This window comes from Perna viridis, chromosome 6 (assembly GCF_037379345.1).
Source record: "Perna viridis isolate PV_CMFRI_1.1 ecotype Kerala chromosome 6, ASM3737934v1, whole genome shotgun sequence".
NCBI classification, from domain to species: Eukaryota; Metazoa; Mollusca; class Bivalvia; order Mytilida; family Mytilidae; genus Perna; species Perna viridis.
Window position 1 is genome coordinate 13,846,977 of NC_142450.1, and position 27,652 is coordinate 13,874,628.

Below are 27,652 nucleotides of genomic sequence, written 5' to 3' on the forward strand. Positions count from 1 at the left end.
AAAATATATCAACCTCAATGTGGAGTAATCTTCTCTTCATATTAGTGTATCGTCGACCACTGCTTGTTAAGGAACATTCGTGCCAAGTTCTAATTTGTACAGTAATGTCAGAGGAGAAGATTTTTAAAAACTGTTTACTACGACGAGGAAGACGGACGCCAAGTGATAAAAATAGCTCGCATGGCCCTTCGTGCCGTACTTTCAGGGACAAAGAAAAAAAAACAACTGAAATTGTTCAAAAAACCTGAAAACCAAATACAATTTCATTAGATAGACAATTTTAACAAAATGAAAAAACATCACTCAAAACACATACCTGAATTGACCGGGTAATTTGAAAAAAATATAGATGTTATCTCGGTATTAAAGAATATATAGACTTTAGTACTTTGTAAGAAAAAGTGGCTACCCTCGCCCTACGCCCCGTCAAAATCGATGTTTGTGTTTAGATTTATTTCAGGTCTAAAACGTACCGTGAAATCCATTCAAGTAGCAGCAGAATTACTCGCCATCCACAAAGTGGATAAGAACCGCGGTCTTCTTTCTTAGTTGGCTGGTTGCAATACCAATCATAATACTGAAATTTAAGTATTCAATCTTCTGTAGCTCAAAGTTTCCAATTAAAAAATATACCGGCATATATATATGAACACATATAACTATCTAAAAAGTTTATTTATTTAAACTACAGGTACAAATGAATATCAAAGTTGGGGTCGTCTATGTAAACCACCTATTTGCGCACAAGTGTCCCCAATTTTAGATCGTCGATTCACATTTGTTATTTCCCTATATGCAAATTAACGTCATGAAAAGCAGAAGATTGTTACCCTACATGTGCACTTGGTTTAAGATCCCAGTTTTAGTGGGAAGTTTATAGAGTTGTGCATTGACTTTCGTTTACTTACGTTTCTATGTGCGAGCTATAAGGAACTTTAGCCCAAATGACAGGAAAGTTAACTATACGGTATCACTTTTTTTCATGACCTTTACCTTTTCATCGATATCAAAGTGTAAATAAATTCATGAGGCTGACTAAATAGTGTATGTAGTGTCTTTTACCTCGAATTCTTTTGGTATAGCAAAAGCTCAGATCAAAGAATTCGGCACAAACGATCTTTTGTTCCCATTGGAATGCCAATCGTATGTTAAAAACACGTCAAACACACTTTATTAATATCTTGTCCATAACAAAATCCCAGCATTTTAACAACAGGACTTTCGGTTTTTCTGTTTTCCATGCCTTGTCTTTCTCCGTGGAATGCATTCGTTTGATTTCCGCTAGAATCTTGGTTCTTTTGATTACTCTTTGCAAGAAAGAAACCTATTAGATGGAAATACATGTGACTCGAAATGTTTGTTTGAAAAATTTACATTTGGGAAGTATATAAGTTTCACGATCTGGAATATGACATTGTGCAATATGCACACTTAACTACTTGGTTACTATTTAAATCTAACAATTAATTGGTTTATAAAATCCTAGTCAATATACACTTTACTGTTAAACGAAATAAATATATGTTTTAATTTTTCAAATAAAGCATATAACAATTATTGATCTGTGGTGGTGTTACTTTAAATCATTTTTTATATATGGGACTTAATACTAGTATAAATAAAGAGATTCAGGTTTATCAACACTTTAATCAACAAGATCATTCGATCCTCTCCATGAAAGTTCGTATTTTAGAAAAAAAAAATACCATCCTGCGAACAGTCCCGTTCTAATTAAAACCTATCGTACTGGAGTAGAGGAGTACTGGATACGCAGGCAATACATTATGGATATAATGACAACATCAAAAGTATAGGAAACCTTCCAAGCAAATATAACAATAGCATAAATATGATGAATTTATTTGACAAAAATCCAAGACGGGAAAGGAGTCATGGCATTTGCCACTATACGTCACCTTACATGATGTCTCCATAGATGGTTTCCTTCCTTTCATACAAAAACTTCTTGGACTTCATCACATTAGAACCAAACTTTATTCTATACCTCTCACTCTACTACACTCTCTTTACAAAACAAATTTTGACACTCCTGTATCTGACCCCACCTCATCATTATACAGACTTGTTGCCATCATTTTGGATATTGGTTTCCACAGACTCTTTAAACCAGTTTGTGTGAAAAGTCAAGATGAAGAAGAACGATCATTTCTTCCAGTACCGTTTGTCAACAAAGGTATAGATGCAATTAACTTGGCTAACATCCTCCATCACAAACACGTTACCAACAAAATTCCCCCATATTTCAATGACAAGACCATACCAATTATTTTATATTCCTATACTTCACCCATTGCATCCAAAATTTATAAACGGCTATTGCAGAACCCCGAGATTGAGGACTTCACGGCTAAACCACCTGACTGTTCTTGCAAAACCTCTCGTTTCACGTCGTTACGGGAGATTTAATCATCATCGAAAACGAATCTCTGCGTAATATCCTTTCTAAAGGTCCCCAGTACCGTGAACCACGCTCCATAAATTGGAATTATAACTTTAAAATTTTTATAGATGCCGTCGAGGACTATGCAGAAAAATGGATAAAACGACGAGAACAAGAAGACATTGATTCTCTGTCAGAGTGGTTAAAGGCCGTGAGGTCTTTAGCTTTGAAATGAATGAAAGTTTTAAGTAGGCCAATGAGTGCCAAGACTACATCAGTTTTCAGACACCAATATAGCAAAAACATTGTCTACTATACATGACAAGTATGTTGTCGTACCAGCAGACAAAACCCAAAAAACATTATTTTTGTCTGCAAAACGTTTTAAATCCTATGTTTATTATCAGAAGTAGACGTAGAAAATAATAGCAGTGATAAGACCTATACTGCTACTACACTCTCCAAAGAAGAGATTGTGGAAAACCATAAATCTGTGATATTCTCTTTTGGTCTCTCTACCAAGGATGCTGATTCTGATTTACCGTCTATTTACTGGATTCCTAAACTCCACAAGAATCCATACAAACAACGTTTCATAACTGAATCTGCAAAATGTATCACCAAACCTCTTTCAAAACTTTTAACTTCTATACTCACAACTGTCATAGAGGGTCTGCAGTCCTACCACAACACTTGTTACACCCGTAGTGGTATTAATTCAATGTGGATCCTGAAAAATTCGAAAGATCTTTTGGAGACAATCAGTTCAAGACTATTATCTGAATATAATAGCATTAGAACCTATGATTTTTCAACACTGTATACTTCTATTCCCCATACTCAGTTAAAATTCGGATTTAAAAACATTATACATCGTTGCTTTTACAAAAAAGATGGTACACCTATATACATATATAAAAATCTTGGTAGAGATTCTTCATACTTTGTAAGAAATAATTCCAAATCATCTTCAAAATATACAGAGAAAGATATTTACAAAATGCTCGACAACATATTTGTCCAGTGTGAGATTTTCAACAAACGATCGGCATTCCAAGGGGAACAAATTGTGCTCCTTTATTTGCTGAACTATTCCTTCACTCTTATGAGGCTGACTTTATAGCTGATCTGATCAGAAAGAAAGATTATCGTTTGGTTAGGTTCTTTAATCTCAGTTTCCGCTATATAGATGACGTATTATCTTTAAACAATCCTAAATCGGGGATTTGATACCGCATCTACCCAAAAGAACTTGAGACAAAGGATACTACTGACACTGTGAAGTCAGCCTCATATCTTGACCTACACTTAGAAATCGAAGTAAAAGGAAAACTATTGATTAAACTTTACGACAAACGTGATGACTTTTCATTCAGAACTGTCAACTTTCCTTTCATTCGTGGCAACATCCCTTCAGCACCTGCGTATGGAGTATTCATATCACAACTTATACGTTATGCCAGAGTTTGCCGTTTGTATCGCGCAAGAACTCTGACAAATAGGCTTCTGGAACTGGGTTATGTTGCTACAAGATTGAAGTCATCACTACAGATGTTTATGGTCGTCATTATGAACTCGTGGATCGTTATGGTGTATCCATCTGAAAACTGTTCTATTCAACGGGTCATAGTTTTCCTTTCCTCGTTCGTCTACCCCGGATTTGACTTTAAATGAGCAACACGGTGGGTGTTTCTAGAAAAGCAGAGGACGCTTACACTACTGGTGTACCTGGTCCATCCTCCCAGTTTTTAGTGGAGTCCGAGTTGCTCATTTGCTTTTATTACTTTGTATGTATGATTTTAGTTACTTTATGTTCTTTGTTGTGTATGTCTGTTTTCCATGTCTGGTCTTTGTCCCTGGATTACATTCTTTTGATTACCGCTATAACCTTGGTTCCCTTGATTACTCATTCAGCAAGACAAAAAAAAACAAACAAACAAACAAACACACATGGAGACTGAAATTTAAAACAAGTTAGTCCTGTATGCATTTGTGTTCTTCATTTCTGTTTTGGCAAGGGATTCGGTACTTACTAGACTGATTTGTGGGTGTGTTTTATTTTTTGGTGTTTTGTGCGCGGTGTCCGGATTTTGGAAATTGAGTTTTTGTACCTCCGCGTTGTTTACGGCTGTCTTAAGTCGGGGTTTTTCTGAGCGCTATATATATTTTTTGTCATCGCTTTCAGTCTTCTTATATGTTACTGGAGTCTTTCGGGGCAGCTGTTTCGCTATGCATGTGTATAATTTTGTTTCAAGGCCAGCTACAGCCTGGCCTTTGCAGTGAGGGTTTCCTCGTCGTTCATTGAAGACCCTTGGGTGGTCTTGATCTGACATTTTTTATCCCGGTGGTGTTGTTCTCTCTTTCATATATTCACAATACCCATTCCAGTTGTATAAACGAAGGAGCCAGCTCGAAATAAGTTTACTTAAGTACATTTGTAGACTTGTAAATTGCTATGTTGATCTATTCTGAAGAGGTTAAATGATACAACATTTTTGACTGCAGTGCATAAGGTGCAATAGTCACAGGATTGAGCATACGATCTAGTAAGTCCCATTCCATTTTCTGTCAGGCATGATGCCCCGGGTGAATAAAATGGCTTTGCCGGGTACACTTTACTTTCGGACTGTTGAAGTTGAAGTCAGGGAATGTTCAAAATATACCATCACCTGATCTATTCTCCAACTTTTGAGTGGATTGCGGGTTGCTTATTTACTTTTGTTTCTTTGCACGGGTTATTTTAATTATTTTTTGTTCTTTGATGTGTGTCTATTTTCGATGTCTTTTCTTTTTCCTTGGAGTACATTCTTTTAATTTAGCTTAGAAATAATTATGAATGACTCGTTGACGTTAGGTTTAATTACACATAGCGTGGACGGTTTCTTTTATCTTCGCAAGGTCGGCGATCAATGGCATGGGTCTCGGCTTGCCAGTAACAGACATGTACAACTTCGTATTGTGCAACATGAATTAATATTTCTCTAATATAAAGTAAATTGAAACAAAAAAATAAATAAATATACAACAAGAGGCTCCAAGGAGCCTGAATCGCTGACCTGGTTAATTTTTTGCCTTTCAAAGGCAATATCTCTAACAAGCAGTTAGACAATTTTGATTCATTAGAATATTTTGGTAGGATTTATCATTAGAATCGTTTCATCAATTGAAAGTTTCATTCTATCTAGTTTTCAAGATATTGGCGGAAAACTGATAAAAACATATTTGTTTGCCATTCAATATACGAAAAACTACTGTCTGACCCCCTATGTTCTATTTTTAGTAACGGTGGCTGTTTTTCGACAGATAAAAAATCCACACATTGGTTTTATGCAATATACCCCAAAAATGATCATTCAAAATTTGGTTCCAATTGGTCAAGTATTGTCAGAGGAGAAGAGTTATGAAAAATTGTTAACAATGACGGCGACGGACGACGACCGGCGCCAAGTGATGGCAATAGCTCATATGGCTTTTAGCAAGGTGAGCTAAAAAATATCTGACACTTATGTTCTATTTTTAGTACCGCCGGCCATGTTTTTCGACGGATCCCCATATCAGTTCTATGCAGAAAGCCCTTAGAAATATTCATACTATGTTTGTTTCCTATTAATCAAGTAGTGTCAGATGAGAATATTTTTGAAAGAAATAACATTAAAATGGCTAACAAATGTCGAAAAAGACAATAACTTCAACATGGCTTAACATATTAAAACGAAAAATTGACCACATATATATCTCACCATGCTGAACACATATACCGTAAATCAGAATTAGATAAACCTGATGGTAAAGGGAAATATACGAAAAACTACTGTATGACTCCTGTGTTCTATTTCTAGTAATGTTTTCCAACGGATAAAAAATCCTCAGATCTGTTCTAAGTAGCATTAATGCAAAGTTTGGTTCTAATTGGTGAAGTAATGTCATTGGAGAAGATGTTTGAAAGAAATAACATTAATAATAGCAAAAAAAATGACAAAAAGGACAATACATGGCTTAACAGATTAAAAGAAAAATTTGACCACATATAGATCTCATCATGCTAAACACTTCCATTACCAGAAAGTAGGCTTAACCTAACGATTTTTGAGATATGTGCAAAAAAAAACTACTGCCTGGCCCTATGTTCAAAAATAAAAAAAAATCTTCACATCAGTTCTATGCAGGATATCCCAAGAAACATTCATGCCAACTTTGGTTCCAATTGGTTAAGTAGCGTCAGAGAAGGAGCTTTGAAAAAAATGTCAACGACGTCGACGACGTACGTCAAGTGTTGGCAATAGCTTACATGGCATCGGCTAGGTGAGCTTAAAATGACTTGACTTTACCAAACAAACACGTATAAATGAACATAGGTTGATTTTAACCACGGTCCAGTGAACACTCGTCAAGTTAAAATTATGTACGCCTTTGTCTATCAATGATTTTAAATCATTTCATCACTAATAAAACAATGCTTAAAAGTCGATGGGGAATTTATTATATTTATTCGGCATTAAAAAAAAAAATAAAAAAAACAAAAAAACAAAAAACAAAAACAAAAACTAAACATTTATCGATTGAGTTCCTCTTATGACGACTGAATAATAACCTACAACTATTTAATTCAGACTGAATCATTTTTGTGCAGTAATTTCAAAGAATATTTTACACATAATATTGAACATGAGTCCAATCATGAAATAAAATCCTGCATCGCTCATCTAGTTAAATTTTGTCTTTCAAGGGCAATAAATCTAATAAGGAGTTGACTCAAGAAGACTTTGGTAGGACTTATCATAAGGATCATTTCAGCAATTGAAAGTTTTTTTCTATCTATTATAGTTTTCAGGATATTTCCTGAAAAAAGTAATCAAAGGAACCAAGATTCAAGCGGAAATCAAAAGAATGTAAACCAGAGGCAGAGTCCAGACGTGGAAAACAGACATACACTGATAACTGTAAAACAAAACCGTCGTTTTCAAGCTTTCAAAGACAATAACTTTTACACGGAGTCATCAGACAAGTTTGATCCTGTGGAGACTTTTGTTGGCCTTATGATAGAAATTATTCCAGCAATGAAAAGAATTTGGCTAACGTTTTGGAGATATAATAAGCAAAAAAGTATGTTTTATTTTTTGTAACAACAGCCATGTTTTTGGCGGATCAAAAATCCAAGCATCAGTTCTAGGCTGGATACCCCAAGGAACATTCATACCAAGTTTGGTTCCAATTGATCAAGTAGTGTCAGAGGAGACGAATTTGGAAAGAAATATCATTAAAAATAGCAGAAGAAAAACGTCGAAAAAGTGCAATAACTCAAACATGTCTTAATGGATTAAAACATACATTTGACCACAGATAGATCTCATCATGCTTAACTCTTTAATTACGTCAGATGTTAGCTGAACCTAGCGATTATGGAGATATGTGTGAAAAACTATTGTCTGACCCTCTATGTTCTATATCTAGTTACGGCGGCTTTGTTTTTCTACAGATCAAAATACCCAAATGAGTTCTATGCAGGATACTTAAAAGAATATTTATACCAAGTTTGGTTCCAATTAGCCAAGTAGTGTCACAGGGAAGAGTTTTGAAAAATTGTTAACAATGACGACGGACGCCAAGTGAGCAAGGTGAGCTAAAATGTTACTTTATATGAAGTTATAAAGACTGCAGTAACAGTTGTGATATTAATGGTTCAAACAAGTAACAAATATTCTCCTTTGCGACTTTGATATGTCGTTGCCCTAAATAAATAGCATGTTAAAAACAATCTAGTTATTGTTGAATACCAAAAATAAAACCACAATTCAATCAAATACCTTTCTATTGATTTTATATAACCTTGGTTCCCTTGATTACTCTTTCATTTGTTATGTCTTTCTAATATTTAATCTAATATTTCCCTATCTATATTTCCCTATCTTACATTTTATCCTCAGACATATATATGACAAATCATCAAAAGGTAATAAAACTTATTTAGTAATATTTGCAATAAAACATTATAAACAAAAATTTTAAAAAAATATTTTAAATAGTGAAACTAAGATAGTATTATATATATAGCAGAACATTATGGAATGTTTCCAGTGTTATAAATTTCGATAATTCACATTGTGAAATAAATTCGGTAATTTCGCTCTCGGACTTTTTCCCGCAAATACGCCACAACACGAATATCAATCCACTGAACACAAATTAAAAAAAATATGTAGAAAATAGCAATCAATAATGGCAAAAATCTATACTACTAAAGGAAAAGATCGTTCTTGTGTTATTTGTTGTGTATGTCTGTTTCCATGTCTGGTCTTTGTCCCTGGATTGCATTCTTTTGATTACCGCTATAACCTTGGTTCCCTTGATTACTCTTTGATTACCGCTATAACCTTGGTTCCCTTGATTACTCTTTGATTACCGCTATAACCTTGGTTCTCTTGATTACTCCTGAAGCCGCTATAACCTTGGTTCCCTTGATTACTCTTTGATTACCGCTATAACATAGGTTCCCTTGATTACTCCTGAAGCCGCAACTCCTCTGAAACCACACAAGGTCGAATATATTTGTAATATGAGGTATAAATGTAATGTTGTATACTTCCTAAATTTGTCTTTGAAACAATCTTTTTTCTACGAGAAATGCAAACTTTCGGGAAAATATCCCAATGCGGAGACCGTCATTGGACCGTGTGTTATAATAGGTCACGATACGCTTTCACGCGTGCTCAATCGACATATTGTCCAGATCATGAGTACATGTGTTACACCAGTATTGTACGTTCATTATGTTGCTTAATTAAACGACTACCACCATTTTTCGGAGGTGCAAAACTGTCCAGACATGGAAAGGCGTAGAACATGTCAAAATACCCCCCCCCCCCCCGTTTATATGTAAACTGGCATGACTGGTAAATCCCATACCCATTGTTTTGAGAAATTTAAGGATTTATTATGCATTTCTTAACTGGGTGAAGCGGAAAATTAAAGGGAGTTCAACCAACTCCCCTTCCCTCCCACCAACCCCCAAATAAAAATAAAATCAAACAAACAAACAAATAAACAAACAAACAAACAAAAAATGACAGGATCATCAATCACAAACAAACAGGAAATGACGTTTTCACAAATTTAGAATGTGTCGAAGTAAACCTTCCCCCTTTTTATGTGTAAAAACACCTGTACCCGAAGTTTGCGGGTAAACCTTCTCTCTTTTATCTTTTAAAACACCTGCACCAAAAGACGAGGCCAAAGTCAAACGGACAGGGAATGACTGTCTAGCCGAAATTTCCGGGACCCAAAGTAATGTCCGGCATGTCTACTTATATGTACTGTTTGCCAACCCAACGTATGTTTTAACATTTATAGTAAAACGACGAAGATTTTCATTACATTTTTCTCAGGAACTACATATCATATGGTATGAAATTTAGTATGCAGATTTAGTGTGGGAACCATATTGTGGGATACGATTTTAAGTCTGACACATGTCTATTTCCTGCACACCGATTTTTCGACATTTATGGTAAATGACGAAAATTTTCGTTAAATTTTTTCTCAGCAACTATATGTCACAGGGTCTTGAAATTTGGTATGCAGTTTCGGTTCTGTGTCCCATATCGTGGGATTGGATTTTATGTTGGACGCATGTCTACTTCCTGTTAGTCTACTTAAATCTTCTAATATTTATGATAAATGATAAACATTTTTGCCAGCAACTATTTAGGGACCGACCATTCAACTTCCGGAAGAGCTTGGTTTTTTTTCTCTGAAATGTTAAAAAATGTTTCGATCCTTACTTTGGAGAAAAGATAATTTGGTGAGGAAGGGTTAAAGAATAAGTAATGAGAATAAGAAAGAAAAATATTCGCTTACATGCGTTAGAAAAGTACATATTTTTGCGCGCTGTGCGCAAAAGAAAAGAAAACCATTCTGAAAAAAAAGAAAACCAAGTCCCCCTGAAAGATTAAGGTCAACTCCTCTTAAACCACCTAAGCAATTTGAACAAAACTGTACAACATTGATGTATGGTAGGTGATTGTATAGATTATTTACAACGATTAATCATTTTGTTTGGATCTGTCAAATTAGTACAGGGTCCACGCTTTGCTCAAGCGACCGCGATTTCGCGGGCGCCCTCTAGTATATATGATAAATAGGATAATCACTTGGTTTTTGTGAATAACCTAAATATGATCACTCTTGCCAAGAACACATTGCGATTTAACACGTGCGCGGAACAAGTCCCGCATACTCGTTATGTCTAGGCGTTCTTCAGCCTTCATGATCATATGATGGTTATACACTCTTTCCAATATATCCTCCTATTATTCTTTATCTCATTCCATTCAACTAAACTGGAATTGTGTTTATCAATATTCAAACAGAATAATTTGATCGAAACATTCCCCATACCTTTGAATTGTTTAGCTTAATGTACAATTTCCTTACCCTAGATTTGCAGGTTTATCCTGTCTAAACTGAATTATTTTATACTTATTATATTTGATTTACTTCTCAATAAGTCACATCTTTCGTTTAACCAACCAGTTTGTTCCAAACTCAAAATATGCCTATGCAAGTAAACATATCTTGCTTATCTTTTTATTAACAATGCATTTGTCAAAAAAGGAATTCCTATAAAGTCATAACAATAGTATTAATGTTCTTGTAATAAAAGTATGGCGGTTTTTATTTTCATATCGTCAGTGCAGTTTGGTCATCATGTTTTATTCTATTTTCTATATTTTGTGAGTGAGTCGTCTCGATTTACTATTTTCACGTTTTGTCTATGTCGTTTGATTCAATTGGTGATATTTGAATAGCATTTATAAATTTGTTGTGTATATTAAAAGCAATTCATTTAGAGCTAGAGACATTTATTTTCATCTGCAAATAATCATATTATTTATAAGCTGAAATATCGTAGAACATTGATTTCAAATATGCCCCAAAATATCTTCCTTGCAGATTTTCAGAATTTATTTACGTACTCAGTTATAAGGGACCAGAGGGTCTCCCCAAATATATATATATTTTTTTATTTTTTTGGTCCGACATTGAAAATTTTCTTTTATTGGATTACTTATAAAAATCACTGTCAGCATTGTTCAATCAGATTTCAGAAAACTCATGGGGAATCCGAGTTATGATGGGCCATAGGGGCCACATCCCAAATAATCGACCTTTTCGTTATTTATGATCCGATTTAGTTTTTTTTAAATAAATTTCTCATAAAAATCCTTTCCTGCACATTCCTATCACACGTACATCTCTTATGTACTTTTTAGTTATAGAAATCTATGGAAAAGTTCTTTGATTATCATTCGTACAGCAGAACCTTTTTCAACATTGTTTCAAGTTTTGTGTTATATTGTGTCCAAACCATTTGTTATGTCCACACTAATGTGCCAAGCGTAAATCCGTACCTTTAAGTATGTCAAAAACTACATGTTATATTATGTCTTTACATGCTCAAAGAGTTCAAGTGAGGCTGTCATAGCATGCTGCACTTAGCAGATCACTTTATTTTAAAAGTCCATTTTTTAAATTTTATTTGATTTCTTTATGAAAATTCCTGTCACCATGTTAAAATATTTCAGACGTCTCTTACGGGTTTTTAGCTATAAAGATAAACAACAAAAGTTTGTGAACAGCTCAGGACTACATTTGATAGCAGCCTTTAAGCGGAACCTTTAAGGTAGTAGGCCTGGGGTAATCTGAATCGAAAAATGTTTAGTCACTAGAACGTTTGGATGACTACTGATATCGAATTTGCAAAGTAATACTGGTGTAAAAGGGAAACAATTCCATTCCAGGCAAGGGCTCAACTTCTAGAACAATGACGTGAGCATCCTACAACTTTGCTCTTTGTAAACTAAGAATATGAAGTATTGATTAATTGTTTCAAAGGCGTGAGGAATATATCTATCATTAAATTAAAAAAAAAGTTTGAAACGACACCATCTATTGCATACAAAGATTCCTGTAGATATTTGCTTTTAATTAAAATATTAATACCCATGAACGGATGAGATATACTCTTTTAGGATAGATAACTATATTAGGAACTAATTGATCGCCTTTATAATATATTACATAGTTGAAGTCCTGTTCAAAGGTTTTAATTGGTTTTTGTAGTATACAATTCAATTGTTTTGAAACATTATTTAACAAACCAATAGACTAATTAAGAAATTCAACTTTCTTCCTCGTAAAGAACGTTGCGTCGTGACAGCTTCGTTAACAATGAGAATCACAGAATGCAATACAGTTTCTGAATCGGTCCATTACTTGAAAAGGGTAAGTCCATTGTTAAGACGCCACATGGTTTCAGACGGTAGTTCCTCTGACTCACGGGTTAAACTTTCAGCATGTATAAACATACTTTCCAAACATGTCCAATAACAATTCAAATATTCAGATGTACATTTAATGTACAAATTATGGATCCTTGTCATCTTTCTGCTCTGCAATATTGTGTTTGATTAAATCTTTCCTGCAAAAATTGTATGTTATATAACAGCATACCATGTGGCCGATGCAGTTACTACCTGAACGAATTCTATCTCTGAAAAAATAATAAAACATAAAATTCATTTGATTCAAGTTTTTTTTATACTAATCCATACATATTTTGACACACTGTCAATGGCAGAGTTGATTTAAGGTGCACAAAAACACTGTTTTTTGAGAAAACTATACATACACGTCTCCTTAAATAAAACACATTCAAAATGGTAATTATTGCTTATTTCATATAAAATCTATTTTTCTATATATAATAAGTGCATCAACTGAACGTGTCTTGATTGGACTCTTAAACCCCCATGATATCTATTTATATGAACTTTAAAATGCTTACAAAAACCATTCAACAGCAAAAAGCAGAGATATCGTCCCTGTTGGTATGTTGAAAGATGTCAGCACCATTAGCAAGGCTACAACTCCAGCACTTGGTGTTGATGGGACGGCTAAAGCAGACATACCGGATAAGAGGCTAAAAAAGAGAAATTGACTGATAAAAGAACAAACCGTTCATTACATTATATAGAGCCCCATGCAGGACCGGGTTTTAAAAGAATAGGCCTGCAGCAGCGCTAAGCTTGTCGTAAACGGCGCATGAATAGTGGTCAGAAACCTAGCCGGGGGCTAGGCGCTCTGCCTACTGGGTTGTGTGCCCCAGGTGGTGGAATGTGGTACTCCTGACGTGTTACATGCTGGGGTTGTCAGGCTATAATACGGAAAACCTGACCGCAAACCTGAACCGTGTTGGGAAAGATGTCACGTTCCTCGCAGGTTAAAGAACCCGGCTGTGGTATTCGATAGGAGTAGGAACCTTTGCGCTCCACCACAGGAGGCTAAATTGCCCGACATAACCCATCCCTCCGTTTTTCTGGTGGAATCAAAGTTTGTCTACCCTATTATCCTTGTGTCCCATCCCTTTTTTCATTTCATCATCATTTCATGTTCATCGTCTGAATATAGCTGAAATATTGCTGCTCGGACGTTAAACCCCAACAATCAACCAATCAATCAATCAACATTGTAAAAATTAATTTTGCTTCTAGTGAGTTCCATATAAAAATGCGATATAGGTCTAAGGGTGTGATTTAGGATATGCAATTTACGATGACTGGTATGATATAGGGTATACGTTTTAGGATAAACCAGATAAGGTTTAAAAAAATCATTTATAATGCATTAAACAAAAAAGAAATATTTCAACCTATATGTATGATATAAACTGAGATATGATAAATGTTGTTAACCTAACAAACACCAACATCCTTTCAATATACCAAATTGAACAAATAAGTCATAATTTTGGTAAGGATTTTCATTCTTGCTGATAATGCTCCTCCGCTAGACATTATGTCTTCTCTTGGACCAATAAATTATCTTTTGTAATAAAATTTTCACCAATCTTTTTTCTGCAGAGTAACATGAGATCTATTTCATTTTACATTTTAATCGATCGCATGTAGCTGTCGACTTTTCATATGAATTAGATCAAATTAGAAATTTAATTTAAGCAAAAATATTTACCATATTATTACATAACTGGATCCAGAAATAGACATTCCACTGACAGAAGCTAAAAATATAGCCCCAGATGCAATAAAACAAGCACTGCCATTTGCGCTTAACGTGGTAGAAAATGGAATCACAAATCTGCTCACTCTTTTATCTATTTTGAACTTCTCTTCACTAACATGTAGCATCCCAGGTATGGCAATAGCTCTAACAACAACACAAAATATACATGTAGTATTTTATATAATATCTCAACAGGCCTGTAGCCATAATATGTTTTGTGGGGTTCGGAGGGGAAATGTGGACGACATCATTCAGACTTAAATAATGCTTAAACAATTATCAGTTAGTTTTAACGCCTTTTTTTACTGCTTCCAAAGAGGTAGGGGTTATCGAACCCCCTTGCCTACAGGTATGACCAACACAAATTGGGCCGTATTATTTTCTATTAAGTATTGTGAATTTTATAATGAAAAACATAATGAGACTCTAGTGCTTCAGTATCAAGCAACTAATAATTACTTTAAAACATTAAATGTTCATTAACAACATCACCTACATCCATTATATTGCAAATACAAGAAAGAAAATAAGATCAAATGATATTAAAATCATTCGAAATGCATTGTTTACGTTTCTAACAGTTTTTCCGAAATTGACAGTAAAACTAGTTCAGTGGTCCAGTTCAAATTTTGTTGTGCACTTTGTGTTACAAGCATCAACTTTGTCACAAATTTGCATCCAAAATTACTTCTTTCAATCATAAATTTAGGTTACAGACCACCAATTCAACCAATGAGCATTTTGAACGTACGCAAAAATAGTCCTACGCAGAAATTACCCCTGTTCCTCATAGTGCTGTGAAAGAAGTTCTCATCTTATTTAAAAAATTTAAACAGTTTCTGACAGGAAAAACATTCCTGTACATTTTATAGGTGCATTTTGCTTCTTGTGATGTGAAGCCTAATCTCCATAATGATTTTTAAATATACCCCTATCTTGTGAAAACACTGGGATTTCCCATGCTATTTATAGACCCTTCACTTCCGGTGACCAGTACTGCACTGCAAGTCTGCTAACCCCACATGCCATTCTGAGGATTGTGAGCTGACATATGTAGAATCATGCTGATATATAGTCCTCTGCATGTTAAAGTTAAGGTAAAGTCCAGAGAAGCCATTGAATATTGTGAAATTAGCATAGAAGCCTATGGGAAGTGGAATTAGTGGTTTTTAGCCTTAAAGAAGCCACTCGGAAAAAGTACCCGTTCCTGGTAAGGTCTGGATGGCCGATTATGTACTCAAATCAATATTGAAAATTATTCACGAAAATGTCATTTAAAGTTAGTTTTAAACGTTTAATTAAGTTCCTGTTCTGACTACATCAAAGATGAGGTAAAAAGACAATTAAAAATATCATAACATACAACATGCGGTAAATTCAATACGGCCGCCATTGAATCAAGCAGAGTTCTTTAAAAAGTCTAAAGCGGTGGCTATATTCTATCCTTTATATACATATTTAAAATTCACAAACAATCAGTTGTAAAAGATATTTTAAAGGTATTTAAAACAAACTACATCAGGCGTATTTCAGGATGACTAAATATAGGGAGGCATTAAGCCATGAGTATAAGCAAAGATATCAACTCTTTTGAAATAACTGAAACGTATGCAAATATAACAAAAGCAGGTATGTTGTATATGTAAAAAAGAGACAAAAACCCCATCGGTATGAAAATATCAGCCATGGCCACCCATGGGTGCCGCTGACTAAATTAGTCAATGTTTGTTGAATACTTTAAGTGTTATGGGCCTGTTACACTCGACCTGTAGGTTTTTCTGAGCCGTGTAAGATGACAAAAAATGAGAGATATGGAAACATGAAAAAAGCAAATCTTTTCAAAAAATAAATAGTACCTAGAAACTTACCACCTGTAGAGGCTTCAAGAAACATACACAGAAAGAACAATGCAGATGGGGGTCCTTTACAAACATTGACCTTTGGTTACTTTGGTTAGTAAATGTCAATGTGATTAAAACAAAATAATGCAATCTTCGTCTTGTGTGTTCTTAATTTTATACAGAAATGCTAAGTATCATGGCAAACATCTTTTCTTGAAAATATTGTGTTGGGCGTTTAACTTTCCGTGCCTTAAATAGGAGAAAAAGTGTTCCTAAAGATAGCTATATGTGTTTGTAATTAAATTATTTCTTTGACTCTGTCTTGACTTTTATCCCAGTAATGTCAAGCTATGAAATCTAGGGAAAGTTTTGATTATTCATGTAAAACGTATTTCCAATGTTTATCTGTTTTTTAGTTGAAGTGAGTTTTAATTCTCTGGCTACAGCACAACTTTGTCATCGGAAACAAAAACTCCCAGCGCTTTTAATACGATAACTAGGTACTTACGTTAAAGTGGTAGCAACTACGAGCAGCCACGGTTTCACCATTTGCAGGATGATTGGGTATGGATTCTGTCGTATGATGATAAATAGGTATAAAGGGAAGATTAAGAGATGTTGCAAACCGACACCAACCGTAACAGCGGCAACAAATAATCCTAACTGAGCAAACGTGTCCGATAAGTCAACTATCCGAGCAACAGTCACAGCAATAAGACTAAGGACGCCCAAAGGAGTAAACCTGATTGGTTCAAAAATATAGATACAACATAGTAAATGGTAAGCACGTTTTCTTTATAGAGTTTAAGTATGTCATTGTGTTCTCTGGGTGGAAATATAAAATTCTAAAAGGAAGATTTTAGAAGAAGGATCAAACCTATTATCGTTCTTTTTTAATTCCTTTAGGCATACCGTTTTAAAGAAAACAATTATTAAAAGGCTCCAATATCTATAAAATTCCTGCTACCCGTTGAGAAACACAATCATTTGCTAATTACCTTGTATATATATCATTGATGCCAACATTCCAATAAAGTTTTACTACACTAGTACTTCAGATTTCAGGGGAATTGATCTTTTAACAAGTGGCTCCCATGAGTCTGAATCCCTCATCTTGTTAAAGTTTGTCTTTCAAGGGCAATAACAAGGAGTTGTCCAACAATTTTGGCTCAAGAAGACTTGATCGTAAGAATCATTTCAACAAGTTTCTTTCTATCTATTACAATTTTCAAGATATTGTCTGAAAACTGTTAAAAAATCATTTTTCATATTTCAAGGGCAATAACTCTTGCAAAGAGTTATCTGACAGCTTTGATCCCTCAAGGCTTTTGAAGGCCTTATAATATGGATCATTTCAGCAATTGAGAGGGTTTGGCTGAACCTTACAGTTTTGGAGATATATTGCGAAAAACTACTGTCTGACCCCTATGTTTTATTTTTAGTAAGGTCGGCCACGTTTTTCTCGGTTTTTGTCGTACCAGCAGACAAAGCCCAAAACAACATTGTTTTTGTCTGCAAAACGTTTTATCTCCAATGTTTATTATCAGAGGTAGACGTAGAAAAAAATAGCAGTGATAAGACCTACAATGCTACCACTCTCTTCAAAGAAGAGATTGTGGAAAACCATAAATCTGTGCTATCCTCTTTTGGTCTCTCTACCAAGGACGATGATTGTGATTTACCGTCTATGTACTGGATTCCTAAACTTCACAAGAATCCATACAAACAACGTTTAATAGCTGGATCTGCAAAATGTACCACCAAACCTCTTTCAAAACTTTTAACTTCTATACTCACAACTGTCAAAGAGGGTCTACAGTCCTACCACAACACTTGTTACTCCCGTAGTGGTATTAATTCAATGTAGATCCTGAAAAATTCGAAAGACCTTTTGGAGACAATCAGTTCAAGACTATTATCGGAATAGAATAGCATTAAAACCTATGATATTTCAACATTGTATATTTCTATTCCCCATATTCAGTTAAAATCCCGACTTAAAAACATTATACATCGTTGTTTTTTTTTTCAAAAAAGACGGCACTCCTAGATACAAATATGTTGTTCTTGGTAGAGATTCCTCATACTTTGTAAGAAATAATTCCAAATCATCTTCCAAATATACAAAGGAAGATGTTTACAAAATGCTGGAATTTTTAATCGACAATATATTTGTCCAGTGTGGTGGACGTGTCGGCATTCCAATGGGAACAAATTGTGCTCCTTTACTTGCTAACCTATTCCTTCACTCTTATGAGGCTGACTTGGTTCCCTTGATTACTCTTTCAAAAATCCCTACATCAGTTCTATGCAGGATACCACAAGAAACATTCATACCAAGTTCGGTTCCAATTAGTCAAGTAGTGTGAGCGGAGATTTTTGAAAGAAAGGGCAATAACTCCAACATGGCTTAACGGATGAAAAGGAAAATTGAACAGCCGATAAATCTCATAATGCTAAACAATTTTACCGCGTGTCAACTAAACCTAACGGTTTTGGAGATATATGAGAAAAACTACTGTCTGACCCCTATGTCCTATTTTTAGTAACGGCGGCCATGTTTTTTTGACGGATCAACAATTCCTACATTTGTTCTATGCCGCATACCCCAAGAAACATTCATACAAAGTTGGGTATCAATTGGACAAGTAGTGTCAGAATAGAATAGTTTTTAAAAATTGTTAACGACAACGGCGGACGCCAAGTGATGGCAATAACACAAATAGCCTTCGGCCAGTTGAGCTAAACATAAAACAAAATAAATAAAAAGATCTTTAAAAATAACAATATCATGGGTGCACAGACGACAAAATCTCCAATATTAAATTATATCATACGGAACCAGTCAGAATTTAATTTGTCTAAACCTAGAGGTTTTTGACAAAAATACTCTAAAAGACAAGTTTATTTTAGAAAAAAGAAAAGATGAAACAACCCCAACATTAGTCGACAGAATTTAACGAAATTTTACGATATAGTTTATTTTGCTGAATTCTTTTATTTTTGTCAAAAGTACATGTAGTCTAAATCTAATGGTTTTAGAAATATTTGCCAAAAAAACCATATTCCGACCCCTTTGGTCTATTTTAGTTAAAACGACCATGTTTTATCGACGAATAAGAAATTTTCACATCTGATCAGGCAGAATACCATGAGAAATGTTCATACCATCTATTGTTTTTTTTTTGAATTTCAGGTCTAAAACGTACCATGAAATCCATCTAAGTAGCAGCAGAATAACTTCCGTAGCTCCATCGAAAAAGTGGACAAAAACCGCGGTGTTCTTTTTCAGTTGGCTGGTTGCAATACCAATCATAGTGCTGAAGACTATCAAACCTAATTTTAAGGGAAAATAACGATCAGAAATGCATGCTCTATCTTATGTAGCCCTAAGTTTTACATTTCAAATTTAACATTGTCCGGAAATGTATGAAGACTACAGTGGCATCTCAATAGGTACATTGAAAATCATATCGGTGAGACATATGTTGTTCACATGCATTGTTTATGTACATGTAAATGCCAAAAATATATTATGTGAAAAAACACACAATGTAAACAACTGATAAATGTTTTTTTACGATTTTCCCTTTTTGACACTCTCGTTAAAACATGCGATGTAACATCGCTAATTTCAAATGAAGTCATCAACACAATTACAAATGCAGCTCTAAATCTAACTTACATCGTGCAGCATTTCCCACAGAAAAATATCACATACAATTCTCCCTTCAATTTAATTCCTTAGAAAAATAATCATTCCCCATATATTTTCTAGGCACTATTCATTTATACATTATTACAACATCAGTTAAAATATGGATGTCTTTTTTTTCTATTTTCAAGATAATAATTGTTAGCGTGAAAAAAAAATCCTGTTTTGAAGAACGCCTTATTCCCAATATTAGAAGGTTTACCTTTTTCGCGGATTGCAACAAAAAAATATAAATCTCATTGTCATTAAAATTAGCTTCTACACCATGTATTTAATGTTCAAGGAAGTTCGCTGCTCTTTTAAGAATAGAAAGGATAGAGAGGTTGTGAAATCTATTTAGATTCATGAAAACAATATTAGTAGAAAAAAATAATGAACCAGTGTCCATCATTTTGAAATAAAACATTCGAAATTTTTGCGGGAAAAGTTTTTCTCCTGATTTTCACTAGGTTTTGTCTTGGTTGGTTTTATCTATATATTAGAAAACCTAAAGAAGTAACAAAAGTTTCATAAAAAAAACTTTTAAAATAACATTGAGAGGAGTGTTTAATGAAATCATGGAAATCTGTGTAGGTTACTGGGCAAAAATAATACTTTGAAAAACCCTGAGTAGTGAACATATTCAATCCTACCCAGAATATTAGTTCCACTTGAATCTTCGATAGTTTTGGTAATGATTTGTGTCGCATTTGTTGAGTTTTGTCCAAGGAATTTAACTGTTACAGTTGTTGCTGTCTTCGCTTGTGAAAATGCTGCTTTAACTATGTTATCAGGGAATATATTTCTGCAAGACAAACAGGTTTTATATCACTTCTAAACGCTTTCATTCATCGGCAATTTTTTGCTTCCTTTCGTCATAATTCATTTAGATATTTAAATCATCGCAATTATTAATTGCTGATAAAATATCATTTAAAAGTATATCTGTAATTCATTTATATAACTATAGGCTAATTAATATGCCATAAATGTAGCCATTTCACATTCTAATTCTAATTTTAGAATCTAAAAAAACTACAACATAAAAGAAGGATTTTTATTTATATATTTTATTTCATAATTAATATTTAGTAAGTGATACAAAAATGTATTTGTAAGGATGTTTACAAGAATAATTCAATATTCGAAAAAAGTGATCTATCTCTGCCACGGCTAAGAATACAACAGCAACCATTCACGGTTCCATGTAACCTCATAAGGAAGTTCAATCTTTCATCATTGGTTTCAGAATGAAACAAGCTAAGGTTTTTACCATATTATAAATGACTTGTACACCAAAGTTTATTACATCTAATTGTTTCACTGACATTAAGTTAGAAGACTTTAGATATGTTTTCAAAAAATTCTAAAAAGATTCTGTCTTTTATACCAATACGTGACAATAACTGATTACATTTCATCACCATTTACATAAATAATTGAAAACTGGAATCAGGCATACGAAATTAGGTCACTTTCTGAAGGTCGAACACATGTCACAAAATATCAGACTGAATATGAACGCACATAAAACACGAATTAAATGTGTAAATCAAAAGTTTGTTAAGATGTGGCCTAACGATGCGTTAACGTGTATTAGTTTTCCTTTCCTCTTTCGTTCACCCCGAACTTTACTTTTTATTTTTTTTTTAACTCGGCGGGAGTTTCTTGAAAAGCAGAGGACGTTTACCCTACCGGTGCGCCTTGTCCATGCTCCCAGTTTTTAGTGGAGTGTAAGTTGCTCATTTGCTTTTTTTTACTTTGTATGTATGATTTTAGTTACTTTATGTTCTTTGTTGTGTTTGTCTGCTTTGCATGTCTGGTCTTTGTCCCTGGATTACATTCTTCTAATTACCACTAGAACCTTGGTTCCCTTGATTACTCTTTAAGATACCTGTTTAATTATGAAGATGATTTCCCTTAAATTAAAAAAAAACAGTCTAATGCATGTAATCACAAATAAGGGTTCGGGAATAATGTGATGATGAATTTTCTAAACCTGTATCAATTTCAATATTACGGGGAAACATAACTAAACCGATTGATGTAGGACTGTAGAATTTCTTCGAGTTAGTTATGTGTCCGATTTACCAATGTTCAAAATGCATTTGAATTTATATTGGATGGACTGTTTAAAGAGGTAGACCTGGGGTAAGGGAGAATAACTCGTGAAATCAATTATATGTTTGTATTATATTCAATTTCACCAAAGCCTTTCAAGCTTTCATTTGAAACAGAATTAAAAAAAAAGTTGCTTTGATGCTTACATGAGATTGATAAAAAAAAAAACAAAAACAAGAAAAAAAACGTTTGAATACAATGATTTGAGTTGGGTCAATTACCTTATGTCTATTTTCTTAAAGTGTCTAGTTCAGAAAAGCTGTTTGTTTTTTGTTTTTGTATTTTTTTCTTCTTCTTTTACTTTGTTTGTTTGTCTTGATTTGTTGTTTGTTTGTTTGTTTTTGTTTGTTTTTGTTTTTTGTTTTTTGTTTGTTTTTTTGTTTTTTTTTTTTTTTGGGGGGGGGTGGGGGGGGGAGGTTAAATAGTAGACTGGTATCACTGTAATGGTAATGTTAATTATTCTGAATCATAGTTTTTTTAGCCATGTCGCCAATAACCTTTTTTTCTGCCGTTTTCCTTTTTGAATTCGTATCGTGTAACTTTTTTATTTTAAGTGAGATCGAAATTGATTTTAGCCCCTTTAAAATTAACTAACTGTTATTTCAATATAAAACATTTCATACCGGAGGAGATCAGCAATTACGTCGGACGTTGATCTTGTCTGCATTTCTGTTTCTTTTTTTAAAATGTTATTGCCTTCACCTACAAGATACATGTAAGTCGGTAATATTGCATAGTAGAAACATGAACAGATATTATGAAATGCTACAAATGCACCATCGTACAACAATATAAAAATAGCAATTACTTACAGAGATCAACACAAGGTTTTCAATATGTGTAAACATACATTCAAGTAAGTTCTTTAAGGCCATTAAAAAGCAATAAAATCCATGGTAACAGAAAAACCTTAAAAATATATATAATTACAAATAGCGACACGAAGACACGTTAATGACCAAAATCGACATTGGGGCGAAATCACACATTTCTTACCATTTATTATGGTGAAAGCTCAGGAGACATTTTGGAAATCGAGGACAAACATCCATAATTGACAAAATTAGATTAAGACAACGAATACTCACCTAAAACATGCATAATACATCAATTATTTGTTAAAAATCAGATTTTCTAAGGTTCCAATAACATGCCTTCAACTATAAAGTATGATGTGCAATTAAACATAACTCACGCATATTAGTTATAGTCATGTTATTTCTGAATTGGTCCATCGATAGTTAAGGTATCCGACCTTAGTAATCTGAATTGGTCTATCGATAGTTAAGGTATCCGACCTTAGTAATCTGAATTGGTCCATCGATAGTTAAGGTATCCGACGATCGATAGTTAAGGTATACGACCTTAGTAATCTGAATTGGTCCATCGATAGTTAAGGTATCCGACCTCAGTAATCTGAATTGGTCCATCGATAGTTAAGGTATCCGACCTTAGTAATCTGAATTGGTCCATCGATAGTTAAGGTATCCGACCTTAGTAATCTGAATTGGTCCATCGATATATGTCATGTGAATACAAAATTATGATGTTTTGTGCATATCTCATTCGTTCCCGTCATGTACAATAAAACTGCAGATAAGTCTTAAATAAGTATTACTTCATTGAAAACATGCTATATTCTAAAACAAACCGTCAAATATTTTAGATTTTCAAATTTTAAGATTTAAGATAATTTTGAGCTTATAGAAAGGCTGGAAATGGTTGAGATTGATCACAATTATGTAAAAGGAGGTCAAATTTGTTCAGAATGTTCGACAGTATGTCCCGTTTGCCGTGCGGGGATGAAAAAAATCGTCCTTGTAAAATCCTTGCGTACTGGTATAATACTTTTTTTCACCAATCAAGAACGTCATGATCAATGACAATTCAAAAATGCCATACAGTTTCCGAATCGGTCGATTATCCTTCGACATCTAACGTGCAATGCCTGATTGCAGACCGGTGCACGTAAGAAGGCGTTTACTGTTGGTTGACTCATATATCACGGAGATTTCATGCCATAACGGCAGTTTCTTTCTGACATGAATAAATCATTGAACGATTGTAAAAAAATAACTATTAAAATGTGGACGAAATTACCAGGCTTGAAAACAAGACATGATACAATTCCAATCAATGCGCCCATCAGATTTGTTATAAATATATAAATAAACGCAACTGATGCAATTTTTCCATTGGATCTTGGATCCAGACCAGCTGTCCCTGAAAAAAAAAATTAAAAGAATCAGGTATTTTCTCTAATGACATTCTATAACTTCATTGTTTCATTAAATGTTTTTATGTTCTACTTTTAAGATTAATACAAAAAATACCAGTTTTATATATTGTAAATTCCGGTATGCTGTACACGTGTTTCATGGAGTAACCTCTCATCAGCAGCATTAAGATCAGATATGTAGGAAGATCATAATCAAAATTTTATTTGTATACAAGAAGTACTCAGCACCAAAACTATCGAAAATGGAAGACATTATAAATTGATGTCAATATTTCCTTTTTCCTAAATATTAATATACAAATTTTAGAGCTATTACCATTCGTTTGTTATATAACATAAGCCTTTCCATGTGTAAAAATATTTCAATGAAATGTTAAGTAATACACAAATTTATTATTAGGTATTATTCAACAAATACCATGATCACTCACTGTTCTACACAGGGGCAGTCTACCGATTTCAAAATTTAAATACTTTTCTGTTAAATGTCATTTGTTTTAGGACATTATGATATTTTAGACTTACCTGAAATAACACTGCATATTATCAAAGGGACTATCATCAAAGTTAGAAGACGCAGGAAAAGTTCACCAGGAAGTCCTTCAATTACGTAAATTGTAAATGTAAATGTACAATGACCGAAATCATAGTTCAAAGTAAAATAAAACTGCATGGGGCAACACAGAGAACGAAAAATAATTACATCAGAAAAAACAAAAAAGCAACATGCACTGATTCTGATATGTAAGTGTATTTTTTCTTAGTAAAAGTTGTTAGTGGAGTCCGAGTGTCTCATTTACTTTTGTTACTTTGTATTTATTATTCTACTTATTTTAATAACTTTGTGTTGTGTATCTTTTTTCCATGTCTTGTCTTTGCCCCAGGGTTACATTATTTGGATTTCTGCTAGAATTCATGTTACCATTGTTATTTCTCTTAGACGTAATCCATTATTAACTTTGTTATAATTCACATTTATTTTTACCGTTAAAGTTGTTATGAAGACAAAGATAAAGAAATAAAGGACGTTAGGAAGAAAAGTATGGATGTTATTTTCTTCTTGAAAATTTGCCAAAATATGTCACGAGTGATAAAATTAATATAATATTTTAGCAGTCATTTATTCTACGATTTTTAATAATAAAATACCCAAGTGAGAATCTGTTTGTTTTACCAATTGACACAAAATGTAAAACGATGAGTCAACATTTCTCATTTGAAAATAGCTCTTTAAAGAATATCTATTGAATTGAGGAAGTAAATTATGATAATTCGTCTACAGATATGAAGAAGGCAGTTATGTAATATTTTATTTACGTAAATATTAAGATTCATATTAGTTTTCAAAAATTCATATATACTGAGACTAACAACTAATTCAGAACTCAAAAACTCCCGATCTGTTCAAATTAGACCAATTTTGAGGCATTTTAGCTAGGACTTAGATCAGTTTGTGACTAATAAATGCAATTCCTGCAAGAGTCAGGAACAGATTTTTCATTGTACTCACCTATCCAAAGTAGAACATTTTCGGATGGCTGAAAAAGTCTGATGGTAAAACCAGTCGTAAAACCAAGTATTACTCCAGTAAATGTCGCAACAAGCGTCAATTTTTTCCGAAAATACTGAGTAGCCCTTTGAAACAAGGTCAAGTGCCTATTTTCCATGTCGGTTCTATTATCAAATTTTCCAATACGAACATCAGTCAGTGATATATTCTCCTGTTTGTCAGAATTGTCTGAAGAATCCATCTAACAAATTTAACAAAATTTGTTTATACACTTTAAATGATAAGCAGATTAGAATAGATTATTAACAGGCACTTATAAATGATAATTCAGTTTCTAAGTGTACTTGTGTAAAGCTCTTCAGAATACAAACAAATTAATCTTAATCTCTAGCAAGTTATAAATAAAGGAGATCGAAACAATATTATTAAATACATTTGTAGATGGACATCATTGTCTCACACACTTGCGTATTGAACCCCTGGATGAATCTAACTGGCATTTTAAGTTCTTCAGAATAACTCCTCAGTAGTTGCATATGCAATGTAATATAAGTATTTCAAGGAAATTACATGCTGTGTTGGGTACATATGACTTGCGCTTGTTCAACTGTCTTGGTTTGAAATTTTTAATCTTGAGACTGAGTTTATCACTTTTTGTATGCTATGAATATTATCATTCTAGAATCCGAAGAAGACATCATTTTCTATGACGACAGAGACGTAATCCTCCTGTCGAAAACGTTATTCCGCAAAAAAAAATTCAATATATGTTACCGCGGACCCTCTTTTTACCATAAATCTGCATATGAATAAGTTTCAAAAAGTTCAAACTTGTTCATTATTAATCTATAAAAAAAACTCGCGATGCATATCGTTTCTTTTTAATTATGTATTGATGTACTGTAAACCACCCTACAAAAATGCCGATCTTGTAAGTAATGTTAGACAATTGGTCCCAGTAGTCCATATCACGAAGCTTTTAAAAAAATGTCTGCTGAGATAAACTATATATAATGTTAGCTTTGCATCATTTGTTTGTTCGATGATGAAGTACTACCCCGCCTTATAATCAGGCAAAATGTATATAAGGTGTGGTACATAAAATAAATTAATCGAAGAGATTTTTTTGCATTTTTCACCTCATTACGCCCAGAAATAATCATCGAAGTGTTTATTAAGTTTGCCTTTTTTAGATATTGATTACTTAAATTTAGTGGAAATGAACTATAGACTAATAGCAATAATTTTTTCCCGCGCTTTTAATAAAAGCAGCAAATATATCTACGTCACAGATGTTTCAGAATATATTAAAATAGCTTTTCTGTTGTTTTCAAAATGTATTCTTTATATTTAATGAAAAAAACCAAATTTAGAAAAATGATGTGCCAACCATTGTCCGATTTTACACTGAATATTGGTCCATGGGCTAAGACGGCCCAACATGCATCCCACTCATCAACTTCATGGTGATTTTTAGGTACCTTTGTACATCCCATTCCCGAATCAATTTGTCGCCAAAGAAAATTCTCGGATCCTTTTTTTAGTATAAACTTCTATTTTTTACCCCACTGGGCTTGAGCGTCTAAGCCTTCATGGGATATCATGTCCGAATAAAATATAGGTATCATTCATCATGTAGCCCAATGGTACTAAGAAATTTGCAGTAACATGTAGGGTTAGGGGTATTTAAAAAAAAATAGCCAATTACAGTTGAAATGGAAGAAAATATGAAATTCCGAAAATTCCCGTTTTATAAACACTTATTTTT

The 27,652-nt window shown here is 33.6% G+C and overlaps 1 protein-coding gene across 2 annotated transcripts; it reads right to left on the bottom strand.

Annotated features, from left to right (window-relative positions):
• Positions 1-12,488: 12,488 nt before the first annotated feature.
• On the bottom strand, positions 12,489-26,140 carry LOC148613738 (excitatory amino acid transporter-like). Of its 2 annotated transcripts, none has more exons than XM_088587310.1 (10): positions 25,885-26,140; positions 24,900-24,974; positions 24,236-24,358; positions 22,759-22,837; positions 20,668-20,819; positions 19,530-19,656; positions 16,829-17,062; positions 14,429-14,623; positions 13,245-13,379; positions 12,489-12,950 (listed from the first exon to the last, which is right to left on the bottom strand). In XM_088587310.1, exons 1-10 carry the CDS (start codon positions 26,123-26,125, stop codon positions 12,824-12,826), a joined length of 1,488 nt encoding a protein of 495 aa, XP_088443436.1. In that variant the 5' UTR covers positions 26,126-26,140; the 3' UTR covers positions 12,489-12,823. The 2 variants fall into 2 exon arrangements, with proteins under 2 accessions (XP_088443436.1, XP_088443437.1); XM_088587311.1 differs by having other exon boundaries at positions 24,315-24,358; positions 25,885-25,902.
• Positions 26,141-27,652: the final 1,512 nt, after the last annotated feature.

Coding starts and splice junctions, on each gene's coding strand:
- LOC148613738 (XM_088587310.1), bottom strand. CDS start 26,125: ATGGATTCTTCAGACAATTCTGACAAACAGGAGAATATATCACTGACT. Junction 24,359..24,899: donor AATATGCAGTGTTATTTCAG/GTAAGTCTAAAA, acceptor TTTTTTTTTCAG/GGACAGCTGGTCTGGATCCA. Junction 22,838..24,235: donor ATGTCTTGTTTTCAAGCCTG/GTAATTTCGTCC, acceptor TGTATCTTGTAG/GTGAAGGCAATAACATTTTA.